The 27,883-nt window shown below is 40.6% G+C and overlaps 3 protein-coding genes across 7 annotated transcripts in view; 2 read left to right on the forward strand and 1 right to left on the reverse strand.

Moving 5' to 3' along the window:
• Positions 1–164: 164 nt before the first annotated feature.
• On the reverse strand, positions 165–13,374 carry gk5 (glycerol kinase 5). The gene is made up of 17 exons (XM_004570519.5): positions 13,265–13,374; positions 12,626–12,923; positions 12,440–12,533; positions 10,165–10,240; positions 9,964–10,057; positions 9,642–9,773; positions 7,528–7,603; positions 7,072–7,133; positions 6,908–6,981; positions 5,820–5,880; positions 5,461–5,587; positions 5,286–5,390; positions 5,034–5,128; positions 4,555–4,658; positions 3,054–3,113; positions 2,626–2,759; positions 165–2,033 (listed from the first exon to the last, which is right to left on the reverse strand). Exons 2-17 carry the CDS (start codon positions 12,749–12,751, stop codon positions 1,861–1,863), a joined length of 1,593 nt encoding a protein of 530 aa, XP_004570576.1. The 5' UTR covers positions 12,752–12,923; positions 13,265–13,374; the 3' UTR covers positions 165–1,860.
• On the forward strand, positions 12,450–22,521 carry LOC101483930 (nucleolin). 2 transcript variants are annotated; one of them, XM_004570521.5, is made up of 14 exons: positions 12,450–12,579; positions 13,848–13,905; positions 16,277–16,429; positions 17,100–17,162; positions 17,250–17,373; positions 18,087–18,244; positions 19,753–19,824; positions 19,911–20,034; positions 20,139–20,296; positions 20,600–20,726; positions 21,244–21,404; positions 21,487–21,576; positions 21,694–21,817; positions 21,912–22,521. In XM_004570521.5, the coding sequence occupies exons 1-14, from the start codon at positions 12,559–12,561 to the stop codon at positions 22,045–22,047; spliced, it is 1,569 nt and encodes a 522-aa protein (XP_004570578.2). In that variant the 5' UTR covers positions 12,450–12,558; the 3' UTR covers positions 22,048–22,521. The 2 variants fall into 2 exon arrangements, with proteins under 2 accessions (XP_004570578.2, XP_012779925.1); XM_012924471.4 differs by lacking the exon at positions 12,450–12,579 and adding an exon at positions 13,290–13,442.
• Positions 22,522–24,539: 2,018 nt separating this feature from the next.
• LOC101482989 (polyamine-transporting ATPase 13A3) overlaps positions 24,540–27,883 on the forward strand; it is a 34,805-nt gene continuing 31,461 nt past the window's right edge. For 2 of the 4 annotated variants that reach the window (XM_012924472.5, XM_012924475.5), the window contains exons 1-2: positions 24,540–24,826; positions 27,718–27,787. In XM_012924472.5, the coding sequence (XP_012779926.3) occupies positions 24,768–24,826; positions 27,718–27,787 (129 nt within the window). In that variant the 5' untranslated portion in view covers positions 24,540–24,767. Of the gene's footprint in view, positions 24,827–26,067; positions 26,533–27,717; positions 27,788–27,883 lie in introns of those variants that run through there. The other 2 variants (XM_012924473.5, XM_012924474.5) reach the window with 2 other exon arrangements.

Raw genomic sequence — 27,883 nt, forward strand, 5'->3', positions numbered from 1 at the left:
CCCCCCCCCCCCCCAAATCTCAGGCATGAGGCAGCAGCATTTCCCCAGAGTCCTTGTGGAGGTAAACACTTTCGGGCAGCATCTGCTCACTCACTCACCGTGTGTCACAGACACCTGTGCAGCTTGAGTGCGCAAGGCACCCAAATCACCACGACCACAACAGCTGATAATTCAGGTTTTTAATAGAAGCCCCTCCCCAGCAACAAAAATGCTAGAGCTTCTCATCCAAATCTTTTTACAATTACACACATTGTATTCATCTGCTAGGCCCTAGCATGTTGGAATGACACGTGCCATTCAGAAACTGAATGAAGTACAAGTCATGTCACACACGTGAACTGGTGTTAACTTTAGGGTTAGGCACAGTATTACACTTTGCAAGAGAACAGATCATCACACGGGGGAGCAGAACAAGTCAGGAAAGACATTCACAGTTTAGATCTAGTTAGTCATTTGGGCTTCATCATAATGCGATCAGAATTTTAAACTATGTCATCAGAGTTCATCAAGTCGAGATCAAGACTCGAGTCAAAACATTATCATATGACATCCCCATGGTTGTACTCCACACTAACAAAGAATAATCATGAGACATGGACTGGTTTGAACCCCTTATGACCTCACTCACAGCAACAAAATAACAGATCAAAGCATCAAACAGTACAAAATTAGACATTTTTGTGTTTATTACAGTTAAATCTAATACTTTTTCCAGCTCTTGTTGCCAATCGAGAGGTATATAATCGACTAATTGGAAGCATAGAATTAACATTAAACACTTAACTCCAGTCAAATTCCCACATACAGAAAAACAAACACATACAATTCGTTTTTTGTTCTAGTCATATTTAAATCTCTGAATACAGCCACTGAATATAATTTGTTGATCACACAGTAATTAATTTAAAAAAATAAAATAAAAAAAAGGCATCATGTATGACTTTACGAGGTCAACGTTCAGATTTAAAATTGGGAGGCAGCTGCTGCAAAAGTGAAACATTAAGCTGCACATATCGGATCTGGGCTTCCTTTTGTGCAGTCTGAGGTGTCATGAACAGAGGCTCATGTGTGAATCTGGGATGAACGCTTTTAACTCTATAGCTGCTGATGAACATTTGGCATGCGGTTGCTATGGCGACCTCATGATTTTTAAAAAGCTGTAAAAGGTGGTCGTCAGCACCCCCATGTGGGAAAATGTAAAAATCTTATTTCCGCTGCGGAAAAAAAAAAAAAAAATACCGACTGAAATATGAAGCAGCACCAGTGACGTCCATCCTGGAATGAATGAAATGTGCTTGTAAACCAGCTGCTGTGTGCAAGAAGAGGAAATCAAGTCAGGGAACAGCAACTCCTGTTTGTGGACAGCAATTCAAGGCTGTGGCTGGGGAATCCTTTGGCTTGGATCTGACCTGCACTGCTGTGTGAAGTTAGTACAAGCGTGCCTTCAACTGTATTAATCAGTGCTGCAGCATCATGTCAGTGCATTTGTCCTTTAGCTTTACATTAGAGGGGCACTTGGAGAGTGTATCCTATGACAAGATCAATGCCCTGCTGCGGTCCAGAACGGTTTCCTTCCTTAACTGTGCTACACCTCTTCAACAAGTTTCTAAAAACGAAGCTAGGTAGATTATGTGCAAACTTGCAGACAAACAAGTGGCTGTGAAAACAGATCTTGGAAAAATAAAAAAAATCTGCTGTCATGTTCCCTAGGACGACTAAGTAACTGCTGGCAAAGATGTTTTCCTTACATAAAAAAAAAAAATTAACAAAAATCATCGGTTTACTTTCAAATGTCATCAGATCTGACATCCCCATCCTTCATGGTCACCCCATGGACTCTCCGTGTGTGTGCTTCAAGTGTCAAGGCTTGTTGTACCAATTCATGGAGCGCCGCAGAGCTCTCTCCCAGCTCTGGAGGATGGGGACGTACTCCCCGTTTGGGCTGCCGGTGCACTCCTTGTCTGCACATCGGGGCAAAAACTCATCGTCTGCACTCTGCAGCTTTTTCAGCTCCTCGCGCGTCCTCCAGAAACCTGCGTACAACACCGACACAAATATAAATGCAGAATCTAGCACCGCATAAGGTACGCTGTGGTGCAAAAAGAGCAATAAATGCTGGACAAATGATCTAATTATCTACATCACTGTGGACTGATCCACTTAAAAGCCATGTTCCTCATGATTCATTTTATTTTTCAGTCGTCAGCACCACCTGCTTCTGGCCTGTTATGAAACAGCCACAACAAATCAGCCATATTTTCTGGTTGATTTGATTAAATGCTGACTAATATATAACAATCTAATTACATAATGTGAATAATTAAATGGAAAACAGGTTATGTAACAAACAGCAAGGCTTTTTGCCTCTCCTGCCAGAGTCAGCAGGAATAAAAATAGGACTTTTGATCAAAACTTTTCAAATGGGCCTGTCAGGAGCTGTAATATTTTTAGAGAAAAACCACAGTGAAAGTAAGACCAGAGTGTCAGAGCATGATAGATCACTCCGTTTGTGCTCAACGTCATTTCTAAGACATCTTATCTTCACACGGCCGTGAATCAAATGCTCCTTCAAAACATTCGACTACAGTGCAAATATTTGTTCTGTTTAAATATTTATTTCCATACCGACTTCAAGTCCAGCGACAAAAGCAGCCCCGAGACATGACATCTCATGGTGCTGGGGTCTGGCTATCTTTTTACCAAACAAGTCTGAGGTCAGCTGCATGACGAAGTCATTGGAGGAAACACCACCGTCCACCCTGAGAGAGAAAGGAGCCGAGCACTCAATTAGATTTTCCTTCACTTTACTGTAACAGTATCAGGGAAACATAAAGCCATAATGCAAAGTCAATAAAGAAATGAACTGCATGAGTGGAGGCAGAGAACACAAGAGTCTATTCTGTTACGCCCAGTTTGTTGGCTAAAAGACAAACACTAAAATAAAATATCAAACGGGTGTCTGGTCTCTGTATGAGTTAAATGCCAACACACAGAGTTTTTATTGCATGTACAGTTACTACCTTCAGACTGACGAGTTAAAAGAAGTACTGTACCTTATCTTTGTGATGGGAATACAGGTTTCTCTTAACATTGTCTCATACAGCTGCTTATTTCTGGAACAGAATGTAAATAAGCATGAATGAGAATAAACAGTAAAGCAATAAGGAAACTAGAGTGCTGTGCAATAGTCTTGAGCCACCCTCATTTCACTACGTTGGACTCGAAAACTAGGAAATTGGTGCAATCATACATGAGAATACAGCTCTTAAGGCAAAAGAAGAGTTTGTACAATCCCAGCGTGATTGCAAGTCTGACCACCGTTAATCTTCAACACAATTTTTAATCTCTTTAAACACTCTTCAGGAACAGTTCTCCACAAATAAATAAATGGTAAATGGCCTGTATTTATATAGCACTTTACTAGTCCCTAAGGACCCCAAAGTGCTTTACATATCCAGTCATCCACCCATTCACACACAGGTGATGGCAAGCTACATGTAGCCACAGCCACCCTGGGGCAGACTGACAGAGGCGAGGCTGCCGGACGCTGGCGCCACCGAGCCCTCTGACCACCACCAGTAGGCAACGGGTGAAGTGTCTTGCCCAAGGACACAACGACCGAGACTGTCCAAGCCGGGGCTCGAACCGGCAACCTTCCGATTACAAGGCGAACTCCCAAGTGTTAAGGATCATTATCAGGTTAGAAAATGAAGCCACTGAGGCTTTCCAGATTTTTAAAGATCTCTAATTCCACCGTCTGAAATTCAGCCCCAAACCATGACACAGTCTCTCCTGTGTTTTACAGATGGCTGTGGACACTCACCTCTCTCCTGAACTCCTTCATACATTTGGAACCAAAAATGCCAAATTTGCATTCATCACTCCATCGGACCTGTTGTGGCTGATTTTTACTCCAGTACTTGTGTAATTTGGCCTACCTCAGCCTTTCTTCCTTTTTGAAAATACATTTTTTTCTCATGTCTTCAGGACATGACTTTCAGATACACTGTATCTGCTAGATAGTTATTAGGTCGAACATTTCTTATTCTGTCCTCCACTTATCCAGTTTCCTCAACATTTCTAAGGATATACTTGCGCACTCTTCCAAAATATGCCAAGGTTTCAGCTAATAGCTCTTTGGGAGTTATTGTGTGGTGCAAAAATATTTGATGCCAATATAAGAAGTGTGTTATTTAACATTTTCATAGATTCTTCTACAGAAATTGAAAAAGATTACGCGTTTTTGTGACCAGCTGCTACTAACAAAGTTGTCTGCTATGAGTAGACACAACACTGGTTCCTCCCTTGAGTTAGGTGCCTTTTTAATACTTGAATGATTTACAGATCAGTTTTAAGCAGCTTACCAAAAACTCCAAACACGGCTAAAAATGGTCAGGTACAAGGACAGGACTGAGAAGGAGTTAAAAAAAAACAAAGTTTTTCAATAAAAAAAACTTTGAAACTTGCTCTTTGCTCTTGGAAGCAAAAATATTTACCAAATGAGTGATAGCTCAAGACTTTTGCACAGTATTTAATCTTTTGAAAATGCCTCACCTGAAGGCGACTGACTCCAGAATGGCCCGGACCAGGTGGCGTTTAGTAGTAGATGGTTTTAGGCCCATGAAGGAAGCGCATGCTTTTGGATCATTCAGAGGAGCCTTTAATAAAACATTTACACCAACAGTTAATAAACTGCAGTCGTTAAAGAAAGGATGAAAGAAAAAAAAGGTCTCTAAACGGTCTTTGTGTCTTAAAGTCAAGCTCAAAAATTGTTGGTCAGCAGACGTGCTGTTACGCAGCTCCTGCAGGGTTACTGTCGAAAAGTAGCTTTTGCGTGTCTAACTATAAGCATTTAGCATCCAGCATAAACACTTACAAGGGCGAGTTCACAATGGAGGGCAGCAAAAAAAAAAAAGAGACACCATGTTACAGAGAGATAAATAAAATAAAGAAATGAATGAGTGTTGAGTTAAAAGAAACTACACGTAATAAGAAACACACGCTTACAGCAGAAAAACAAAAAGTGCACAGACCTGCAGGCCGCTGAAGGAAGGAACAAAACACACTCCATCTGAATCACTGACACTGTAAGCCATGGTGCTGGTCTCTCTGACATCAGAGAAGAGCTCTGAAACAGCACACACACAGGTGTCACACACAATCCCTGGTTCTGTCCGTCACTGCCACGCTCAGTGTTCAGTGTGGAAGAGGAAAACCGACTATGATTTAAAGATGGATGAATTAGTCCTGCGTGGTGTTTTCACACTATACGCCTCACTGCTCACCCAGCTTCTGTGCCCATTTGATGGCGGTCCCTGTGTCGGCTGCATTTCCCTCTGCCAGGTACACCACCTCTGAGCCGATCTTCCACCCCACAAGAGGATACAGACCTGTAAAGAGAGGTCAGAGGTTATGATTAGCCTGAATGGGTGAATATGAATGTATGTGTGGACTCTTTACCTGCTACAGATGCATGTGGTTTGCTCCCAGTGTTTATGTCCATGAAGGTGCCTGTTCCCATGGTGATCTTCACATCACCAACATCAAAGCAGCACTCTCCAAACATGGCTGCCTGTTGGTCTGCCATCTAAGGCACATGGACAGAGGAGATAATTGAAAGTTTTGATGACAATGAATGTTGAAAACTTGCAATTAAGGGAAGTGAAGTAGAGTGCAGGGATGACGTGCAATCAGCTGCTGATTAGCTAACTTTGCAAGACATCTTTGTTACAACATAATGGTGGTGAAATCCCAGGTTTAAGCAGTTAGAGGTTTGCAATGCAGACAAGAGATTGTGTGACGGTCAGATGTTGACTCACCACTGACATGATAGGAATGGGCACGCCAAAGATGGATGGGTCTGTGGAACCAAAGTCATGGCTGTGGTGTCAAGACAAGAAACCGGAGAAATCAGACACAATGCATCACGATGCTTCCTTCTCTCACCCCAAGCGGTCGTGGCTGGGGCCGCCCCTCCCTGAGCCTGGCTCTGCTGGAGGTTTCTTCTCGTTAGAAAGGAGTTTTCCCTTCCCACTGTCTCTAAAATGCTTGCTCATGGGGGGAGGGGTCATATGATTGCTGGGGTTTTCTCTCTATGTACTATTGTAGGGTCTACCTTACAATATAAATCACCCTGAGGTGACTGTTGTTGTGATTTAAATCAAATTGAATTGAATCGTCTCACAGTCTCTTTCAGAGCTTTACTCTAAAGGCAAACTGAAGGCAAAGGACATAACGAGATGCTCCGCTTTATGCTTACTGTATATTGCAAAGGTTGGGTTTAATTGAATCTTTAATTATAACTCTCTAACTAACATATTGAAGTGACTGTTGACAGTGTACATTTTCAGTCAGTGCATTTGAACTTTAATGTATACATTTTTCTTATGCACACACATGTTTGCTTCCACCAGCTGCAAGAAAGCAAACATGTGAGTCACATTAAATGTGATCATGTGGGATTGTGGCACACACTCAGTGTTTCTCAAGAAAAATCTTTTAGAGAAAAAACAGAAACAAAATGAACACAATCTCTTTTCCCCCACTTCCTTGCATATTATAACACTGTGCATGGATAAAAGTTGGGACCCATTGATCTATATATAAATAGGTATAAAAAGAAGGACTCTTGGATTCTCTGCCAAAGTCAGCGTCTCATATGGAACCGCATTAAACATTGATAGGTTCTTCCTTTATTGATACTCACTGTCTCCACAAAGTTTCATTAAATTTAGACAGATAGACTTTGAATCAAACAAAAAGACAAACAATAACAAAAACAAGCATGTCTCAGACTCAGCAGGGACATAAAAAAAACATAGAATACAAAGACAAATGTGATCATGTTTATTAATATGAGCGACTTTTGCTAAAACATGAACAAACTGGAAGCGAATGGTCCACTCACCCTGTATTTTCTACTTTGGGGAAAATAGAGAGCGGCAGGGACACAAGAGAGGAAAGAAACCCACTCCAGCACATCTATGAAACAAGTCACATTACAGGGATATAAAAAGACAAACTCAAACCAACCACAGAATAAACAGTAAATAATTATGACTGACACCAGACCTGATAAGAGTCGAAAATCCCTGTTGAACTGGCATTAGAGTAATCGGTGGCATGCAGGTGTCCTGAAACAGATTAGGAGATGCATATAATCATTCTCTAAAAGAAAGGTTAATTAACAAAAAACTCGAGCTGCTTGTCACTTTTCCAAATCTCCTCCCCAGGAGTGAGCCGAAACATTCCTGAGGAATTTCAGCCAATCAGTGACTCAGTAGGATTGATAAGACAAAGGACATTCTGTCTGGGGATTATTATCCTGTTAGGAACTGTACAAAAATCACAGTTCACTGCACAAATCTTATATTACTGAACTTGTTTTAGATGTCACTGAGTTCAAGAGACTAAACGAGAATAGCTAGGAAAAAAACTCTCCCCTGAAAGGAAAGAAAAAAAGAAAAAGTGTTTTTAGTCTAGGCTTACTCGATGTCTGGGAAACCAAGCTAAACAATGCAAACCCACCTTTTGTGAGTTTAAACAGGAGCCAGCTGTCTATTGTCCCAAAGCAGCAGTAACCTTCATCTATTGCTTGACAAACCTGAAAGAAGAAAGAAACACGACGAGGCTGAAAACAGAAGAATGCTGTGGGCCATCTAATACTGAGGCTTCTCCTTTCCTTTTTTATTAATCAACTCTTTGGTTCATAAGGGCATCAACACAAGTTTATTTTTACATAAATAAAAACCTCCCTCCTGGGGCGTAGCATGTTTGTGTTTCTTAAGAGGGACAAGCTGGGAGCGAGGGTTCTGCGCAGCATCTCAAGCGTAATTTATGTTCCTGTAAATGTGTCAGTCTGCGTACACGTTTCTGTTCGGACAGCGAGACCTGAAGGCTTTTCTCCCATCACAGCCGTGCTCCCATGCAGTCCTCCAAAATCCTAACTGCATGTCGCTGGATGCTGAATGCTGATTGGTTGATAAGTGGGCCAGAGCAGGAAAGCGGAGTACACCGGGAACGGGAGAAGCATAAAAAAAACAACCAAACGAACAAACACACAAAAAAACGTAAAAAAAATAATAATACAGAAGCTTTGAGAGTGGCTGCAGTGGACTCTTTGTTTGACTTCAGCGCTTTGTATATTTGAACCTTGCTCTTCCCTGCAGGTGGCTGACGGACCACAAACAGCACACAGCAATCAGCCCACAAACCAGTTATACCACATACTTTGTATTCTGCCTCCATTAACAACAGAGTTCTCTGTAGGTAGACGGGCCATCCCCTGATTGGCGGTGGACTGTGAACATGCAAAGCATAAATTCCGCTTTAGCCGAGCTGTCCTCGGACTTTACTCTTCTGGACAGAAATCTCTGATGTGTCCTCAATCTGCTGGAGCCACTCATCCACTTTTAGGGTTATAGCTCCTGATGCTGGTGTTACCACTGGGACCATTTTGAACTGTATCTTCCACATCTGGTCCAGTTGTTCCTTCAGCCACTGGCGCTTCTCTGTTTATCTCAGAATCTGGTGCTTAGGGTTTGCTCTTCTGCCACCATTATCAGAGCTTCTGTGCTGTCCTTAAAGCCAACATTTTTCTAGCCCCTGCTGGGATTTCTTGATGTCAGCCACTTCCTCTACCTGTCGATGGTACATCCCAATGCAGGCTTTTGGTCTTTTACAATGCTTCCTCCTCCTTTCCCTCACCATCATCTTTCTTCAACTGCCTGAAGTATTCTTCATCTCAAGTGGAACCATCTTCCTAACCTACTCATGCATCCTCCGTCACCGTCTAATCCTTGCCTCACCTCTTTCCGCTACTTGCACAGCCTCAGGGTGTCAGATTTTGGGTGGAGACCTCCGTCCATTGTGAGCAGGTTTTTTGTGTCTTGACATATCAGTGTATCTCCTCCTGTTTAATATTACAGTTGAGTATTAAATGACTTGTCTTAGATCTTCATTGTGGAACCCAAAGGACTGTGGGTACTTGTAGCTGTTCTATGTGCTTGTCATCCTGCATTCTCGAAAACCTTTTGGTGTGGATCACCTTCCCACACTCTGACACCACTGAGTCACACTTATTCAGGCTGAGGATCAATGAGTCAATGTCTCACTCATGCCGGTTGTACAGCTTGATGTTATCCATGCACACACCTTCCCACACTCTGACACCACTGAGTCACACTTATTCAGGCTGAGGATCAATGAGTCAATGTCTCACTCATGCCGGTTGTACAGCTTGATGTTATCCATGCACAGGAGATAGCTGATTATTACTCCACAAATCTACTTTGAATATGTATTAAAAATACATACAGACTAGTGGTTGGAAAATCCTTTACAAATGGTAAATAGTTATTTATTCTCTTATACTGATGGTAACAACTGTAAGAGTCTAACCCTAACCCTTAATAGTAATGAATGATTTGTTATATTCCGTCAAATATGAGGGAACTTCAACTTTTCAGTGCATTCACTGTTCCTGAATTCATCGTTTAGTTGTGATTTTTCACACATAAACGAATTGTTTGATTGCAGTTAAACAGTGGCCCACATTGTTCCCAGTTGTTATGCATGCAAATGTGTGCAACTGTGTTACTCTACTTTTGAGCACAAGCCCGTTAGTTAACCCTTCCACGCACCTGTTTGTAATGTGTCAAGACCCAGACGAGGCGAAAAGTGACATGCTGAGTGGAGAAGACGATGAGACTTGCTGCAAGCAACCGTTTCTGCCTGGTAACAAAGTAGAGGACCTTCATTGCACCATGGATTGCCTGAGATTTTTGTAAAAACAAACAAACAAATAAGATGGATAAACAAAAAGCACATCCAGCACTGGTTGAAAAGAATTTTGAGTTTACATGGGAACATCATATTTATTTGAAATTTTTTCCTGCCTTTGCCTTTTAAAGTCCAATCTATTGACTAAAGATCATGAAAGATAGAAATGGGGAGCAGCCTCACTTTCATGGTGCAGGATCTGTTCCAGGACTTCACCAGGTCTGCAGCTCTCTGATCCTGCCAGCTGATGAAGTTGTGGAAAGGAACCCCAGTTCTCCTGTCAAAGCGGAGGAGGAGATGAGAAACAAGCTAGAGGAAAAGCCAGCGTAGGGCATGAATTATTCAAAGATGTGCTAAAGTAGGTATGTGAGCAAAGCTATTCACCTGTCCCATGTTGTGAAGGTACTGCGCTGAGTGGAGATCCCAAGGGCCTCTACCTGGTGCATTTGTATTCCTGCATCTATATGATCAGGACAGCAACACGAGCACAAAACGGTTAGGCAGAGAAAAAGAAGGACAAGGATCGTTTTTCTAAAAAAATTCCAACATAAGACATTCACATTGCAGTAAATGATTAAAAAAAAAGAACAATTAAAAAAAATCTAAAAGCCAAGTGTGCTTAACTGGAATATCAGTATATGATCTTTCGCACGCAATTTTCTCTTTGACAACAAAACTAAATGAACTATGGGAAACTTCGGTAGTGTTTTATCCAGAGGTGGGACCAAGTCATTGTTTTGCAAGTCTCAAGTAAGTCTCAAGTCTTTATCCTCAAGTCTCAAGTCAAGTCTCAAGTAATGTCAGGCAAGTCAGAGTCGAGTCTCAAGTCACTGGTGTAAAAGTCCGAGTCAAGTCACAAGTCTGAAACTTTGAATTTCAAGTCCTTTCGAGTCTTTAAAAAAAAAGAAAGAAAAAATAATGTTGCAGTTATGCTAAATGTAAATATTAGACCATGTAATTTTAAAATCTGTGTTTTTCTCAACACATGACAAAATAGTGAACTTAGAAAATATACACAAATTGTGAAATTGCACCTCTATAAAATGCAGCTCAATTAAACCTAGCTCCAAGAATAATTTTCACCGACAGTTCTGAGATAAGCTGCATGTTATTCTTGGATGCGGTTGTAGGACCGGCTTTAAAATCGCATGACAAAAATATCATACACATTAAAAAAAACTGCATCACCAACGTAGCCTGGACAACATTTGCTAGTTAGATGAAGTCAGCTATCTCATCGTAGCATATTTATATGCATATTTATAATCATACGGTTCTTGGAGTGAGTGCATACACTCATGAAGTTTAGTAACTTCCGGTCACTGCAACAAGCCCAGGTACAGTTTACCGACGGATGGGTGCAGGACCTTGAAATGCACCGTGTAGAACGAAAGACCATCGTACGTATCATAAGTTTACCAGTCTCACAAATCGTCGTCATAAATATACATTCCTTAACCGTTTATTAATAGGACCTTTGAGCTCAACGGTAATTAATTAGTAGTGGAAATAATTTCTGGTACCCATCACAGAAATGTAGCAGTGACAATAATATTGTATGCTGTAATCGTACTGGACAATTAGTGATACAAAAAACCTGTTTTATCCTGTGAATAAAAGTATATGTTTTTGTCAATGTACCATAATAACAGAAGCGAAACGCAATATTGTGTCAGGACAATTCACTATTTATGCACAATAAATAAAGGAGCATAGCGCGACAATTTCTGTTCAGCGCCAGACTTGCTTGTAACCTATATCACCAATTATGTTATGAAAATGACGCATTAACTACTAAAAAACACTGACCTTCGTGTAAATGCTTGGAGCAGACTAACCTGTGAGCTGGAGGGTTCTGGGACGTTATATTTGATCTTTGAATGGCTGCAATCCAGTCGCGTCTTTGTTACTTCGGAAACATGGCTTGAACAATTTCTCTTCAACGACATAATCCGATAACAACCGATCTCTTTACCCGTCGGCTTCTCGTGGCTGTCATGCGACCGGCTATTGCAGTTAATAATACAACGGCTTCTTGACATTTTTGTGTTTCTTTTTATCGCTGTATAACTGATTTCAATTGAAAGCCTGCGTGTGCTAGTACCGCTTGCCACGAGTTCCCAGAATCCTTTGCGGTTCTACCCGTGAATGACGTCACATTTTCAATCTCTATATAATATGCATGTTAAATTTTATATTTGGGGTAAAATATCAAGTCTTTTCAAGTAAACCGGTTCAAGTCCAATTCAAGTCCCAAGTCATTGGTGTAAAAGTCCAAGTCAAGTCACAAGTCTTAGAACATTTTTTCAAGTCAAGTCTAAAGTCATAAAATTAATGACTCGAGTCTGACTCGAGTCCAAGTCATGTGACTCGAGTCCACACCTCTGGTTTTATCTATTATGCTTGTATTACAACATGCCTAGAAATGGTTACAAAGCCATTTCTAAGGCTTTGGGACTCACTGAACCACAGTGATAGCCATTATCCACGAGATTTCCAAGGTACCCTGACCTAGTGCAACAATGGCAAATAAAAGAGTTTATCTTTAGATTCAAGTGTGACCAATATACAAAAAACCTTAGAAATCAGGAAGGGGACAAACACTTTTTCATGGCACATCTCCGGATTGACATAAAAGTAGGAATTGGAGCAGATGTACCTTGCACGGCTCCTTTAACCACAGAGATAAACCCTTTCCACAGGTCATCTGGGTCCATCTCCACATGTCCTACCTCTGGATAGAGGAGCACAACCTGGGGAAAGATCAAGTTTGTGTGGATGCTGCATTTAATTTACCAAGTAGGTGGTTTATGTGAGGAATTAAAAAGGCAGAACAGATGAATACCTTTGTAGAGCATGATCCTCGGATCTTTGCCTCCTTGTCATAGACGTGGCATCTGATTGACGTTGTGCCCACGTCCACCGACAAAATGTAGCTTTCCTTCTTGAAACCGTTCCTGTGGCTCCCCATTGTGGGAAAGTGTGTCCTATTTTGTCTCAGTGCTGTCCCACGCCATTTGTGATCAACTCATTGTGGTCTTGTGTACAACCTGAATTGCTCGTTTAATCCGATAGTAGCTTATCTGCACCGGGTTTCGTGTTGGGACTGTAACTCCACCTTTGGACTCGGGTTCCAGTTCAGCCTGTTTGAGTCAACAGATTGCTACAGCATGATTTTCCAGCAGAGCAAACATTCGCATCACAAATTTTTGTAGCTAAAAGTGAAAATGGGTCCAAAGTTTGGCTGGAGCCGAAATGCTTTTCACAAGTTCACCAAACTCAAAAGTTAAGCTAGGGCTAACTGGCTAGAAGACATTTAAATAGTAATTAGCTTCCAAAAACATCCCCAAATCTGTCTAACCGCTTTATTCTAACCTTCTCTGTTTCCGGGATCTACTCCCCTCACCGTGCGGTAGCGCAAACGGTAGTCTAATTATCAGCAAGGAATAACGAAAGTAGTAGTCGTAAAACCGCGTAAACTTACCCGAAAGCGTGTTTCTGTGCGGGCATCCGTAGAGTACATCGTACGCATGCGCAGTACTCAAGTCCGGTAGCATGTGGATGTTTTCATCCTAGCACGCGTGTATGGTTCTGACTGACGCTACAATTGTTTCAGCCTGTGATTTTGTGCTATTTAAAGGTTTAATATGGCAAAAACAGACGTAAGAGTTATACCGCATTTGTGCAACTTACACAAACAGGCTTTGATGTGATAATAATGCATTGTGTTAAGCGTTTATATCACGTTGTTTTTTGGGGTCAGTGCGAACTCAGGAGCTAGCAGTCGGTTAACTTGTGAATTATCATAATTAAAATTGTACAAAACATGAGTCTGATTATAGTCGAGTACTCGGATATAATACCGTTATTACATTAGAAAGGCCAGCTATTTAGGGAAGAGTTAATTTTTCTGTCTTTAATGATAAAAATGCTAAAAGTAACACGAACATCTCTGCCGTTAGCACAGTGTTTTGTCAGACATCGCAAAGGAATTTACAGACTTCAAGTTGGGTTTTTGGTAAACGTAAATGGTAAATCGTTCACTGAAACTGTTGTGTTTGTTTCAGGCTACGAGACGGAGAAAAAAACAGAGCAAAGTTGTACAAGAGGACACAGCTGACACTGGCAAGTAAATCCCTATTAATATGTAGAAATTCACAGTAAACATAACTGTTTGAGCTGAATAATGTTAGTAACTATAAGTCCTTCAATCTTTATGATCTCAGCGGACACTTTATAAGGTACAACTGGCGTATAGTTTTGCCTGCACAACTAACTTACTGTTTTGTGGCACAGATCCAACAAGGCGATAGATACATTGCTCAGAGATTTTAGTCCATATTGATATGACAGCATCACGCAGTTGCTGCAGATTTGTTAGTTGCACAGTTGATGTGAATCTCCTGTTCTACAACATCCCAAAGATGCTCTTTTGGATTGAGAACTGGTGACTGTGGAGGCCATTTGGGGAGTGCAATGAAATTACTGTCATGTTTAAGAAAGCAGTTTGAGATGATTTGAGTTTTGTGACATGGTTTGTTATGCTGCTGACAGCAGCCATCAAAAGATGGATACACTGTGGTCATAAAGAGATGGACATGACCAGAACAATATTCAAGTAGGCTGTGGTGTTTAAACAGTCCTCTGGTACTGGTACCAAAGTGTGCCAAGAAATTATCCCCAACAACATTAAACTACCACCCGCAGCCGGAAATTGTTGATACAAGGGAGGATGGAGCCATGCTTTCATGTTGTTTATGTCAAACTCCGTCCTTTCCACCTAACTGTTGCTGCAGAAATAGAGATTCATCAGACCAGGCAATGTTTTTCTTACTTCTATTTTTCATTTTTGGTGAGCTTGTAGCCTCAGTTTCCTGTTGTTAGCTGACAGGAGTGATACCCAGTGTGGTCTTCTGCTGTTGTAGTCCATCTGCTCCAAGTGTCAAGATGTTGTGCTTTCAGAGGTGCTCGTCGGCATTTTCCTGGTTATAACAACTGACTATTTGTGTTAATGTTGCCATCTTATTATCTTAAATCAGTCTGGCCATTTTCCTCTGACCTCTGACCCCAACAAGGAATTTTGACGCAGAGAACTGCCGCCTACAGATATTTTCTTTTTCAGACCATTTTCTGTAATCATAGTGATGATTATGTGGGAAATTAATAATTAATCAGCAGTTTCCACTCAGATCCACCCATCTGGCATGAGCAATCATGCGACATTCAAAGTCACTTAAACTCCAAGTTAAGATGACTTTACGTTTCCCAATTCTGGTGCTCGGTTTGAATTTGAGGGGCGATCGTGGCTCAAGAGTTGGGAGTTCGCCTTGTAATCGGAAGGTTGCCGGTTTGAGCCCCGGCTTGGACAGTCTCGGTCGTTGTGTCCTTGGGCAAGACACTTCACCCATTGCCTACTGGTGGTGGTCAGAGGGCCCGGTGGCACCAGTGTCCGGCAGCCTCGCCTCTGTCAGTGTGCCCCAGGGTGGCTGTGGCTACAATGTAGCTGCCATCACCAGTGTGTGAATGTGTGTGTGGATGGTTCAAGGTTCAAGGTTCTTTATTTGTCACATGCATAGTTATACAAGTATAACACACAGTGAAATGTAACCGGAGCGGAGCGGTCAGGAAGGCGTCTGGACGTGGCCGCGCCATCTTGTTATCATGGGTGGATGACTGGATATTGTTACGGATTCAATATATTGGGGATGGATACAAGAGGAAAAGCCAAAAGAACAACACTGGTCCAGCCGGGTTGAGTCAAACGATGATTTTAATGATCACACGCGTGGGAGATGGACACCGTACGCAGACAGCATCAGATCTCAAAATGGTGGAGCATTGATCAAACTCTTATAGCCTCTAGTGGCCCCCACCTAATCATAAAAGCCTAAACATTCACATTCTTTCTCTCACACAGCGCCTAAGCTACGACCTTGGCTCCCTGTTTATCTGCTCCTGCTGAGATGGGGCAGAAAACTCCAGTATGTTCTGTTCTCTTCTAATCAGACAAATAAGGCGATGACTTTCTGCGAACAGTATTTCTTATAACTCAGCAGTATAATGCATCATAAAACAATATCATTCATTCACAATAAATCAGCAGTCTAATGTAATGCAAATCAGTTTAACAAATGCAATAGTTATCACCTTCTTCTAATTCAGGAGAATAATGCAAACTAAAACTACATAATAATTCACAATCTTTAATTAGGGGTCTAACATGGCATAAAATAATATTATAATCCCACAATATGTAAAGCGCTTTGGGGTCCTTAGGGACTAGTAAAGCGCTATATAAATACAGGCCATTTACCATTTCAGCAGGACATCTGGATCATGTCCACCTGCCTAAATTCAACAGCGGTGCTGCCATGTAATATTTGATTAGATATTTAGTGGACAGTTGGGCAGGTGTACCCACTGAGGTGGCCGGTGAGTTACTGTCACACAGGGTGTCTGCACTTGAGCTGTGTGAGTAATTAAAATATCTTTTCAGATCGTCAGACGGACACTGTGATAAAAGTTAAAGGAAATGCCCCCACAGTAACTGTATCCTGGAAGAAGAAGAATGAGGAAGGAGAGGATGATGACACACAAACGACACTTGATGCAAGCGATCAGATGACTGCCGAAAAGATGACTGGTTGTGGTAAGGATGTTCACTGGATGTTACTGCTGCATGACCAAAATCTTTCAATATCCTTTCTCCTCTGAAGTGTGCATGTGTAATAATATAAAATAATAAAGTCTATCTGTTGCATTTCATACAAGATTTTTAGAGCGCTGCTTCCGATATGAAACACGAACCCCTTCCACTGATGTCACAAAAGATCCAGTCACAACAGTTAATTTACAGCATCTTTAAATGATGGCAGGTCTGCTTTTACTAGATGAAGAGACCCCAATCGACCCCAGCCTTTGTCAAAGTATTTTCAAAGACATAAATATTATTCTTCAAATGATAAAAGCTATTGCATGCTATAAAATTGTGATAACAGGCGTTTAAGACCAAACCCTCCAGAGACCATGAAGCCTTAGCTGGCAGAAGTAGTTGTGTTTTATTGGCTGTGGCTCAGGAGGTAAAGCGGGTCGTCTGCTAATCATAAAGTTGGCGGTTCACTGCCTGCCTCCTCTGGTTTTCATGTCGGAAGTGTCCTTGGGTTGGATACTGAACCCTAAGTAGCCCACACTGCATCCATTCACCCAGTAACCGTGTGTGTGTTACTGGGTGAATGAGGCTTTTGGTAAAAAATGTTCTTAGAGTGCAGTTAAAGTAGAAAAGTCCATTTAACATCTGTAATACTTTCTGTCCTGTGCAGTAAATGGGAAAGAAAAAGCAGTTAAGAATCGCCCATCCAAGAAATCTAAGGTGAACAACGATGGTGAGGACTCATCTTTATCTTGTACATTACCTCGTATTCCTGGAGAGGCTTCGCCTTCACATGTTTCATCCCTTTATTCTTCTTTAGGATTTCGTATTTGTGTTGGCAACCTGAACAAAACTAAAACCTATCAAGAAGTCAACGTGTCACTAGAAAAATACTTCATGTCGCAAAGCCTTCTGTTTCAAGACATTCAATTAGCCCAATCCAGGTGAGTGTTTCTGTTTGTTTCTTTGTTTATGTGATTTGTTTTTTTCATGTTAAGTCCTCTAAAAGGTGTGATGAAAAACCTCTTTGCCTGTGAAAGCAACAAATGTGCCTGATCTGAATTTAACGGTCTTCTCCTGCACTGTGGGACAAATTCCAGTGTTATTTTTAGGTTGCTGTGAAAGTCCTGTGTGACTTCTTGGAAACGTATTTGCATTCTCAAAACTGACCTAAAATTTGCACAATATTCATCTTTTGTGTTAACGTAACTTAACAGTTTTGCTGACGGTCATTGCTCATAAAGGGAGCCGACTTTTTGGTTAAATCACAAAGACAAAAATGTTCAGCATGTAGCTGCTGTGTTAAATCTAAGCTGTAAGTTCATGGATAAGGAGAAAGGCGGTTCGTCCTGAGCTGTGTCAAGGAGAGCGGTGATGATCAGTGAGCAGCAGTATGGCTTCATGCTGAGAAAGAGCACTACAGATGTGGTGTTTGCTTTGACAGGCTGACAGTTGAGAGTGCATTATAACTTGTCAGGTTAACAAGTTGCATATTTAACACTTCATAAAAGCCCCCAAAAATTAGCAATGTGGAAAATGAAAGTATGCACAAGAAAAACATCAAAACCTTTTCTTTGCCCCTCCTAAAAAATATTTTCTGTGTTTTGTAAATTTTGCTGCTAGATGAAATAACTGATATGAATGTGTGCTGTTGTAGGAAACATGCTTTTCTAGATTTGGCCACCGAAATGGACTTGACGAAAGCGTTGGCGTTAAATGGAGAGATCCTTCTCGATAAGCCAATGAAAATCACCAAAGTAAAGATCACAAGTGAGGACAAGGCGAAGGTGAACGCACGCTCACTGGACAAAAAAGGTAAAATAGTACTGTTAATTGATATCAGACATGACGTTTCAGACATGAGTTTTTCATGGTTGTTTATTCTTAAATAATCTTCATTTGGTTCTTATTTAGTTTATTTAATTTTTCTTGCAACATTTCCTTAGTTGTTAGTTTAATTTGCTGTTTTTATTAAGAGTTTTATTGTCTCATAATTTCCTCTTTGCCTGACTTCTGCATCTTTCCTTTATGTCAAGTTTACTGTTGTCTTTGTTTTGCTGTTTAGTTACAGTTCTCACTTCCTGTTTCTTTTTGATAGTCACTTCTTTTGTTTAGCATCTACGTCCTTTGAAAAATTCCTGATAATTTGCAGCTGTGTTTAGTTGCCTTCCTGTTCCCCTTTCCCTCATTACTGTCTGTGTTTTTATAGTTTCTCTCTGTCATTATATTAATGCTGCTATCCTGTATATATTGTACATACTATTGTTTGAGTACTTACGATTGTTTTTTTTGTACTTTTTATATTTTACATTTATATTTATTATTGAAACTTGCACCAAGGGAGTGGCACTCCAATTTCGTTGTACTCTGTACAATGACAATAAAGGCTATTCTATTCTATTCTATTCTATTCTATTCTATTCTATTCTATTCTATTCTATTCTCTCCTCTTGGTTGCTTGTTGTCTCATTGTGCCATATAGCGTTAAATGAGAGGACTCAAATACACTCTCTGCAGACAGACTTAGGCTACGTCCACACGTACCCGGCTATTTTTGAAAACGCAGATTTTTCTATGTGTTTGCGCCTTCTGTCCACATGTAAACGGCGTTTTCGGTCACTGAAAACTGAGATTTTTAAAAACTCCTGCCAGGGTGGATATTTTCGAAACCCAGTTTTTGCATTTACGTGTGGACGAGGTAAATGGAGAAAACGCAGCGTCAAAGGTGTGCGCATTTTTTGACGTCACACTGTACGTCACGTTATTGTTTCGGTGAAATGAATATATACAATGGCGGACGTAGACAAAATACAGTTAATTTTACTCTCTGCAGTGTTTAAATGCTTACATATGCATACACATTCTGCTTCTATGCGCCATCTTTGTTTACGCTTTCCCACCCAGGCTTATTGACTTCTGATTGGCCAACATTTCTACACGGATAGGAATATAGCGCCACCTGCTGCTTTGGCATGTTCCTAGCAGCGTTTTCCTTCATTTCTGCGTTTACGTGTGGACAGGATTATTTTTTAAAACGAAAACAGAAAATCTCCGTTTTCAAAAATACCCGTGTACGTGTGGACGTAGCCTTAGTAAAAAGAAAGCACCGCTGTATTGGTGAGGTGGGTTGTCCAAAGAAAATGACAACATCCTCACAAATTCCATCAAAGAAAAAAGTAAACTTAATCCAAAAATCAGGACTCAAATTACTAAAGGAATAGAAGATGAAAAAATAAATAAACAAGAATACAAAGTCCATAAGCTGAAAAACCTTGACCAAAACCCAGGACGATGGCGGTTACCACATTTTCTATCTCTTGCAGTAAATGGTAAAAGGAAGGCAGAAACCGTCATTGAGGATTCCCCATCAAAGAAAGCAAAGCGCATCAATGATGGTATGAACTCATTACTGCTTGTCTTGTAAGATATCCAGTGATCCTGAAGACGCCTTTACACATCTCGCTGCTTTATTCCTCTTTAGGATTTTGTCTTTTCGTTGGAAACCTCAACAGCTCTAAAAATTCTGAAGAACTGAAAGAGTCACTAGAAAAATATCTCATGTCACAAAATCTTCTGTTCAAAGACATCAGATTGGACCAATCCAGGTGAGTATGTTTTCTTAATTTATGCTTTATTTTTTTATTTTCATTTTATTTATTTATTTATTGCTGCTACATAAAGTACATAAAGTGATTTTCTGCTGTTACAGGAAACATGCATTTGTAGATTTGCTCTCAGAAATGGACCTGACTAAAGCCTTGACATCAAATGGGGAGGTGCTGCTCGATAAACCAATGAAGATCGCCAAAGCAAAGATCAAAAGTGCAAAAAAAGTGAAGGTGAAATCTCCTGAACTAAAAAAGCAAGGTAAAAATGACCAAATAGATTTGTTTAATGTGCGTTGATTAAATTAATGAACTTCTTATCGAACTTTAAGAATGTGCATTTGTCACATAGTATAAGAGATGGATCTGGCCTCTGGTAGTGAAAAACCAATGTGGAAGTTCCTTGAGCCTTCCAGTCCTATAGGAATCTGTGGCAATGGTCATTAGCAGGAACCTTTGTAAACACTTTCTTAGTGAGTTTAAAATATAAAACATTGTGAGGATCAAAATAGTAATATAAGCTTTATATATTTAAAAAAAGTGGAACTTTCCTGTATTTTTGCAGCCAGAGATGCCAGATGTTTGTTTGTAAAGAACTTGCCTTACAACGTAACGAAGGAAGACATTCTGAAGGTCTTCCACAAGGCCATCGCCATCCGGTTTCCTGGTGGAACTGAAGGCCCAACCCAAGGGTGAGAGTTTTGAACAGGAAGTTGTCAGATGAGGAAGTCATTCATTACTTGTTTATGCTTTGAAAGGGGGACCTATTATGCTTTCATGTTAGAATGGTGGAAGTTTATATTAAAGCTGAGATTCTAATGATGAGGTCATAATGTGTACAAGTAATCCCTGTGAGCTAAAAGTTGAAGCTTGAATCTGCTTTAAACTCGTAGTATGATGACGCCACCAAGAGGGGATATCCTTATATGGTCCTCTTGCAATGGCTATGGCAAAAGCCCCACCCACCTGCTGTTTAATCCTTTTGTTTATGACGAAGAGCCAATCAGAACCAGGTTAGCATAAAGGCTGTTAGTGAATGCGCTAAGGCTTAGTATTAGATCATTAATGGTATTTTTAAAAGGGAATCAGGCAAAGCTTTCTACGAGAGTTCAAAGAGATAACATTAAAGATATTAAGCTGAAAATGAATATAATAGGTGCATTTTTAAAGATTGTTTATAACAAGTGAAATGTCTTTATTTTTCAACAGAATTGCCTTTTTGGAGTTCAAAAACACAAGCATTGCTAGGAAGGTACAGAAGCAAAAACAAGGAGTGACGATCCAAAAGAGGGTTTTGATTTTGAACTGTGTAGGAGAAAAAGGTGCTTGTAGAGTCACTAAAGCTGATGTGGAAAACAAAAGGAAAAAAGGTAAGTGAAATCAGTGAAGCTGTTTGAATATTCTTTTTTAGTAAATTTAATGTGGACTTTGCATGTTCTGACCTCCTTACAGATAAAAAGGCCTTGCAGTCATCCCAAAATATTGAGGCCGGCAAAAAAGAAGCCAAAGAAGAATCGTGTGAAAAGCCAGAGAAAGCAAAGGGTATCATCTCATTATCTTGATGTTTTCAGATTGGCTGCTTGATTACAGAAGTGTGGCGTTTGTGATGTCAGTTTGAGTAAAACAGCGGCGTTAAATTATTAAATGTTTCTTTTCTAGTCCTGTCAAAAACACTGATCGTCATGGGCCTCGCTGAGAAGACGAGTCCAGAGATGCTCAAAAGTGTCTTTGAAGGAGCCGTCAACGCAAGAGTCACTGTAAATAAGAAAGACGTTTCAAAGAGGTCTGTAGTGCGAAGCTGTCTCTTTACTGTGTTAACTGCTTAAACTGAGTTCACGATTCTCACTTGGATGCATTTTACATTTCATTTTTGTCAGGTTCGGCTTTGTGAACTTTGGCAGCGATGAAAGTTGCAAAGCTGCTAAAGAGGCTATGGAGGACTGCGAGCTAGATGGCTGCAAAGTGACTATCGCTTATGCATATCCCAAGGGTAAAAAAAGTCGGCGAGCCTAAGGAGGCTTGGAGGGGGATCCCGATGGAAAGTCTGCAGGTCTGTAAGCTGGCAAAGAAGGAAGAAAGTTGACAGGTGGAAGAGCGAGGACAGGAGGAAAGACGTAACCTACTGCCTCATAAAATGCTCATTATGGAGAGGTCAGCAGACTATAGTGTAGACTGTGTGATCACACACAGAGGGATGAAGTCCCCTTTAGCTTCACTGTAGCGCTTTACTGTCTTTTACTTCATTGTTTTGTTTTTGTTTTGCTTCTTTGCTCAAACCCTGAATTAAATCCACTGTAGTCCACAGAGTTTTTCTTCTTGTTTGTTAGTGAGTACAACTTGATGATGCTATTTTCACTTTGGGTTAGATTTTCTACACCGACATGAAAAGTATGTAAAGAATAATGTACCTAATTCAATTCCAGTACCAAAAAAGTTGGGCCACTGTGTAAAATGTAAGCAAAAAAATAAAATCCAGTGATTTTCAAATCTCGTAAATCTATATTTTATTCAGAGTAGAACAATTCAGTTCATTTTTATTTTTATATATCGCCAAATAACAACACAGAAAAAGAACATAGAAAACCTGTCAAATATTTAAACTGAAGACATTTATCATTTTAAGAAAGAAAAATCTGTTTGAGTTTGACGGCAGCAACGTGACATGTTCGTGTTTACCACTGTGTAGCATCCCGTCTTCTTTAAGCAACAGCGCATAAACATCTGGGAACTGAGGAGACCAGCTGCTGAATTTGGGAGAAGAATGTCGTCCTATTGTTGTCTCGGTGATTGTAGCTGCTCAACAGGCCAGTCCAGATCGTCACTATGGAGCTGCGCTGCTGTAATAGATGCAGCACGCGCTTTAACATTATCCTGCTTAAGTATGCAAGACTTTCCCTGAAAAACACGTCTTCTGGATTGGAGCATATGTTGCTCTAATACCTGTATATAGCTTTCAGCATTGATGGTGCTTTTCCTGATGTGCAATCTGGCAGTTCCAGAGCACTAATGCACCCCCATACCATCAGAGCTGAACTTAGCTGAGAGAAGACGACAGTAGTGCCGCCTGAGGTCCATTCGCAGATGGTGTATTATAGTTTGCACACACACAGATTTCTCCAGATTATTTTGAAGATATTATGTACTGTAGATGATGAGATATTTAAAGAATAGAGAATTTCAGAACGGTGAACCTCTGCCCGTCTTTACGTCTGAGAACTTCTGCCTCTCTAAGATACTCTTTTTAAACCAAATCACGTTACTGACCTGCTGCTGATTAACACAATTCATTTTAAATTGTTCCTCCAGGTGTTTCTTTTTAGTACCGCTTAATCTTTTAGCCTCTTGTTGCCCTGTTCCAATGCTTTTAAAACATAAAACTCAAAATGACATCATTTTGCACTTGGTGCTCACTATGGACCGACTTTGTTTTAGACAATCATTCTGTGCGTCCTTCTGATGATCTGATGACTTTTGCAGGTTTTAACAAGCGCTGTGCTCGCTGCTGGGTTCGGCATTCTGAGGGAAGAATAGAGCAAAGCAGGCAGAGCTTTAGTAGATCTGCAGAGCTTTTTGGAGTAACACTAACAAATTTAAGCTGTTTACACACATTGCTGACCCGCAACAAGCTACATGACTGAGCTGTGCCTAGCTTGCACTTTGCTTGGTGCTGGGACAGACTGCTGTGGCACAGTGAAAAATGACATTGCACAACATGTGCCAGACTACAAATGGAAAGCTTGCAGTACTACAAATCTGCAGAATCATATGTAGATATATTCAAGACAACAGACTAAGACTGTTCGGCTATTATTAAACTTAAACTAAAACCTGTCCAGATAAGGATTTAATTTGGAGTTTACTTTTTTATCATTTTGTGCTTTGACCTAAATTTTAATTGGCTATTTAGCTTTGATTCAGATCAAATGGAAACTAAGTTAATGTATATGTTTGTTTCAGGAAAAGGACGCAGAGGTGGATCGCAGGATGCTGAACTTTGAATATATGACTTCTTTTCTCTTGATTTAATGTGAAGCCTGTGTGTTTCTGTAAAATGGTCAATACTCGTGCATCTGACAGCTTTAAATTCAGTTGTCATATTTTGCACTTTAAACCGTTCATCTTATAAATATATAAAAACTCATGAAAGAAGCCCGCCTTGTTGGCACTCATGTAACGTCATTTCATGTCAAAACGTCTGTGAAGGTTCTCAGTCATCCAGGTCATCGTAGTCAAAGGAGCTATTTCCAAGCAAAGGAGCTTCTTTCCAAGCTCCTTTGACTTCATGTCAAAACGTTTATTACGATTTGATAAGATGATGAAATAGATTTTTGAAACAAAACCAAGTTTTTTTTTGTGTGTGTTTTATTTTTAACATCTGCAATAAAGAGATAAAAGGTTAACTTGGTGAAACTTCTTAGCGGCCTCCGTCCTGAAACAACACCACCCTCACGGCTAAACGTGCCCCAATATCAAACCACGAATAACCAGTCTGAATACTGCGAGTCAGCCTTGCACACGATTCGTTGCAACTTGCAGAAATTCGCCCCAAAAGCGGTGTCCTTCAGTGACCTCACATCCTGTTTTCCCCACTTCCTTGTAAATGGACCGGTTTGGGACGGTCCGGGTCGCCTCGCAGCGTGGATCTCTTGCTGTGTCCACCGCGCGTTTCTCCAGACACTCGCTGCACGATCCGCAGTGTTTGCGGGCTGCAGAGGGCATCCAAGCAAACTTTAATGCAGCAGCTCCACCATGCAGGGGCTGATCTGATCCAGCAGAGAGAGTGGAGGCATCGGTAAGTCGGCAGCTCGCATGAATCCACGCTCGTTTACGCGATGATTGTAACGTTTTTGGACGCTTTCAGCAAAAAATGCGCCAAATCTCAGTTTAGCGACAGCTTGCGAAACTTTTTGACGACTTTGAGCCATGTTGGTGAAAGTTAGAGAGACTGGAAAGTGCTTTGCGTCCACTGATCATGCCCGATAGGCTGTGATTAAAACCGTGGAAATCTGTGTTTTTTCTGCTCTTACACTCAAACATCAACAGTTGAAATTTTCGCATTTAAAGCAGCGCGTTTATCGCTTTGGTTGTCGGATTTGTTAAATATGGCTCAAGTGGGGCTGGCATGTGGTGGAGACACCTTTTAGAGGATTCACACACCTGGGTCTGTGTGGGCTGCATGTGCTGAAGGGTTTAAGCTGTCATGTTGCACATGTGTACTTGAACAGCTCGGCTAAATCCCTGCTACACATTCAGGACTGGCTTTGATTTGGACACTCCAATATATTTAAGATCAAGCTGTTGGGAAGCCATTGCTTACATAGAGTGTCAGATTCTTGCAGAGTGCAGCAGTGTTTCAGTTTTATTTATTTCATATCTGCCCCTACAAGTTTTCCTGGCACAGAGAAGCACCGTGTGTTCACTTTTAGTGACTTTTTAATGGTGATAAAGTGGTTTTATATACAGATAAAGGGAAAGTTAAAGGAAAAGCCAATATAAAGGCTGTTGGTAAGGTGTTTGGACAGAACTGCTTTTATGCACATCTGCTGGTTGTCCACAAGCTCCACTGGAGGAATTAACAACTTTAGCTAAAAGATATTGTCTCATATCAGATCTGATAACTATGAAGGGTGTAGTTTATGATTTCTATCCTTATCAAATCTGGAAGAGACCAATCTCATCTCTTATCGTCTTCATTTATGCACTCTACTTGGTTTCTGCTCCTTTACCATGAATTTGTGCATGTGTGAGTTCAGTCTGTGGCAGTGCTGAGGTGTTACTGAAGCCCAGGTTGCTTTGATAGTGGGCTCCAGCTCCCCTTGTTTTTGGGTTGTCTCACCTTCTTCTATAGATTCTTTGTGGTGTTTGAATCAGGTGAGTTGGCTGGCCAATCAAGCTCTAATAGTAGATGGCTGTGTTGACCTTGAATCTGATAAAAAATAAAGTGGACCAACCACCACCGATGCCAGCAGATCACAGACTGCAGAAACTTTACACTGGATTACAAACACCTCGGGTTCTTTGCCTCTCTGCTCTTCATCCAGACTCTATGCCAAATTTACTTCTGTTTTAAAAGAGGATTTTGGACCGCTGAGCAGTTCGTTTTCTCGTTAGCTCAGGTAAGACATTTCTGAATCCCTGGTTCAGGTGTGGCTTCCTATTATGACTCTCGTCGCTCCTTTCCTGAGGACCTCTGTTCCCGGTGGCTGTAGATGCAGACACCAGTCTAAGTTCACTCCTCTTGAAGCTCTCCCAAGTTCTTGACTTAACTTTTCTTCACAGTCACCTTAAGGCTGAAGGTGCTTGTGCGCCTTTTCCCTTCCAGTCAGCTTTCTGTTGATGTGCTTCTATACCGCACTCTGAGAACAGCCAGCCTTTTCAGCTGTGACCTCCTGTGGTTCACCCTGCTCGTGGAGGATGTCGATGATCATCATCTGGGCAACTGTGAAGTCAGCCGGCTTCCCCATGATTGTGGTTGCGTGTACTGAATTAGACCAAGAGGTACACAGTATTTACACTGTTTAAATAATAATTCACCCAAACCCCAAATGAAATCTTTGAATACTTTTCATTCAATAATTCTTTGAGCTGTAAACTCTGAGTTATCACATTGCAGTTTCTGTATAGCGAGTCTAGAATACGTAACAATTTCACTTTCTTAAATAACTGAGAGAAAACTTTGAATTTTTCCAAAGATATTGTGAGTTTTTGAGATGCATCTGATCAGAGCTGATCAAAGCTGAGGTCTATTTGTTTTCCTTTTTTTTAATTAAAATTTTCCGTGGAATAAAAAATGCACTTTAATGTTAAACCTTTAAATCAAAATTGCAAAGAGTGCTAAATGAAAAAGTACATTTTAAATATTAAGTACTGTATTACAGACATGGAGCTCTTGATGGGCCAGGTCAGGCGGATGACGCACACAAAACTGCAGCTGTGACTGTTTTTGAACTTAACAATAGTGCAAAGGTTTCTGTGTATATTGCGGCCTATCATGCACTGATTGTTGCTTAATACTATTCTTATATTTATTATAAGTAATTAACAGATGTGTTTGGACTGGGGTCATGCAGAGTGAGTAGGATTATGATGTGCAGATTACACACTGTCTGTTTTTATTACATTCCTGATTATTGATTTGATAGATAAATAAAGCAAGTGTATAAAGTGCTTCGAGTCATATTGAGTGCATCAACAATACTGTTCCGGCAAACTTGAAAATCGGCAACATTAAGAATGAACTGTCAGGACTTAATGAAGGTAGATGTTTGCAGAAGAATCACAAGAGGCTTGGAATACGTTGGAGCATTTTTCAGTTCAGGCGGGTTCGGTGACAGATCTTTCTTCCACACAGACACCTCATCGGTTATCTCACGGATAAGATTTTTGTCCTTGTCGTGATGTTGTTTGACTTGTATCTAACTTTATTTTCATCTCCAATGATGAAAAGCCAAATAGGAAAAAATTAATAAATAATAAATGGCTGACTTCATTATTAGTTTAGGTTGCTATCTCTTGAGAGACTATAAAATGAAGTCATTTTATGCCCTTGACTGCTATTGAAGGACCTTTATCGACTACACAGAGTTGAAGAGATCCTTGATAGCTGAAGAGCTTCCACTAGTGATGACACACCTGCGGGGTATACAGTGGTGACAAGTTATACTTTTTTGCATTTCTTCGTAGTTTCGGGACTTCTGAGAAAATGAAGGCGAACGAGGTGAAGCTCATCAGCCCAGGCCTGGAGGATGAGATGGTGAGTATCATTTCAGTTATTTCACTTTTTGGTTTTCTCATATCATCTACTTTTGGCATGTAAATGCACCAGTGTGTGTAAGTATTGTGTAAAAGA

Source organism: Maylandia zebra, linkage group LG18 (assembly GCF_041146795.1).
Source record: "Maylandia zebra isolate NMK-2024a linkage group LG18, Mzebra_GT3a, whole genome shotgun sequence".
Classification (NCBI taxonomy): Eukaryota; Metazoa; Chordata; class Actinopteri; order Cichliformes; family Cichlidae; genus Maylandia; species Maylandia zebra.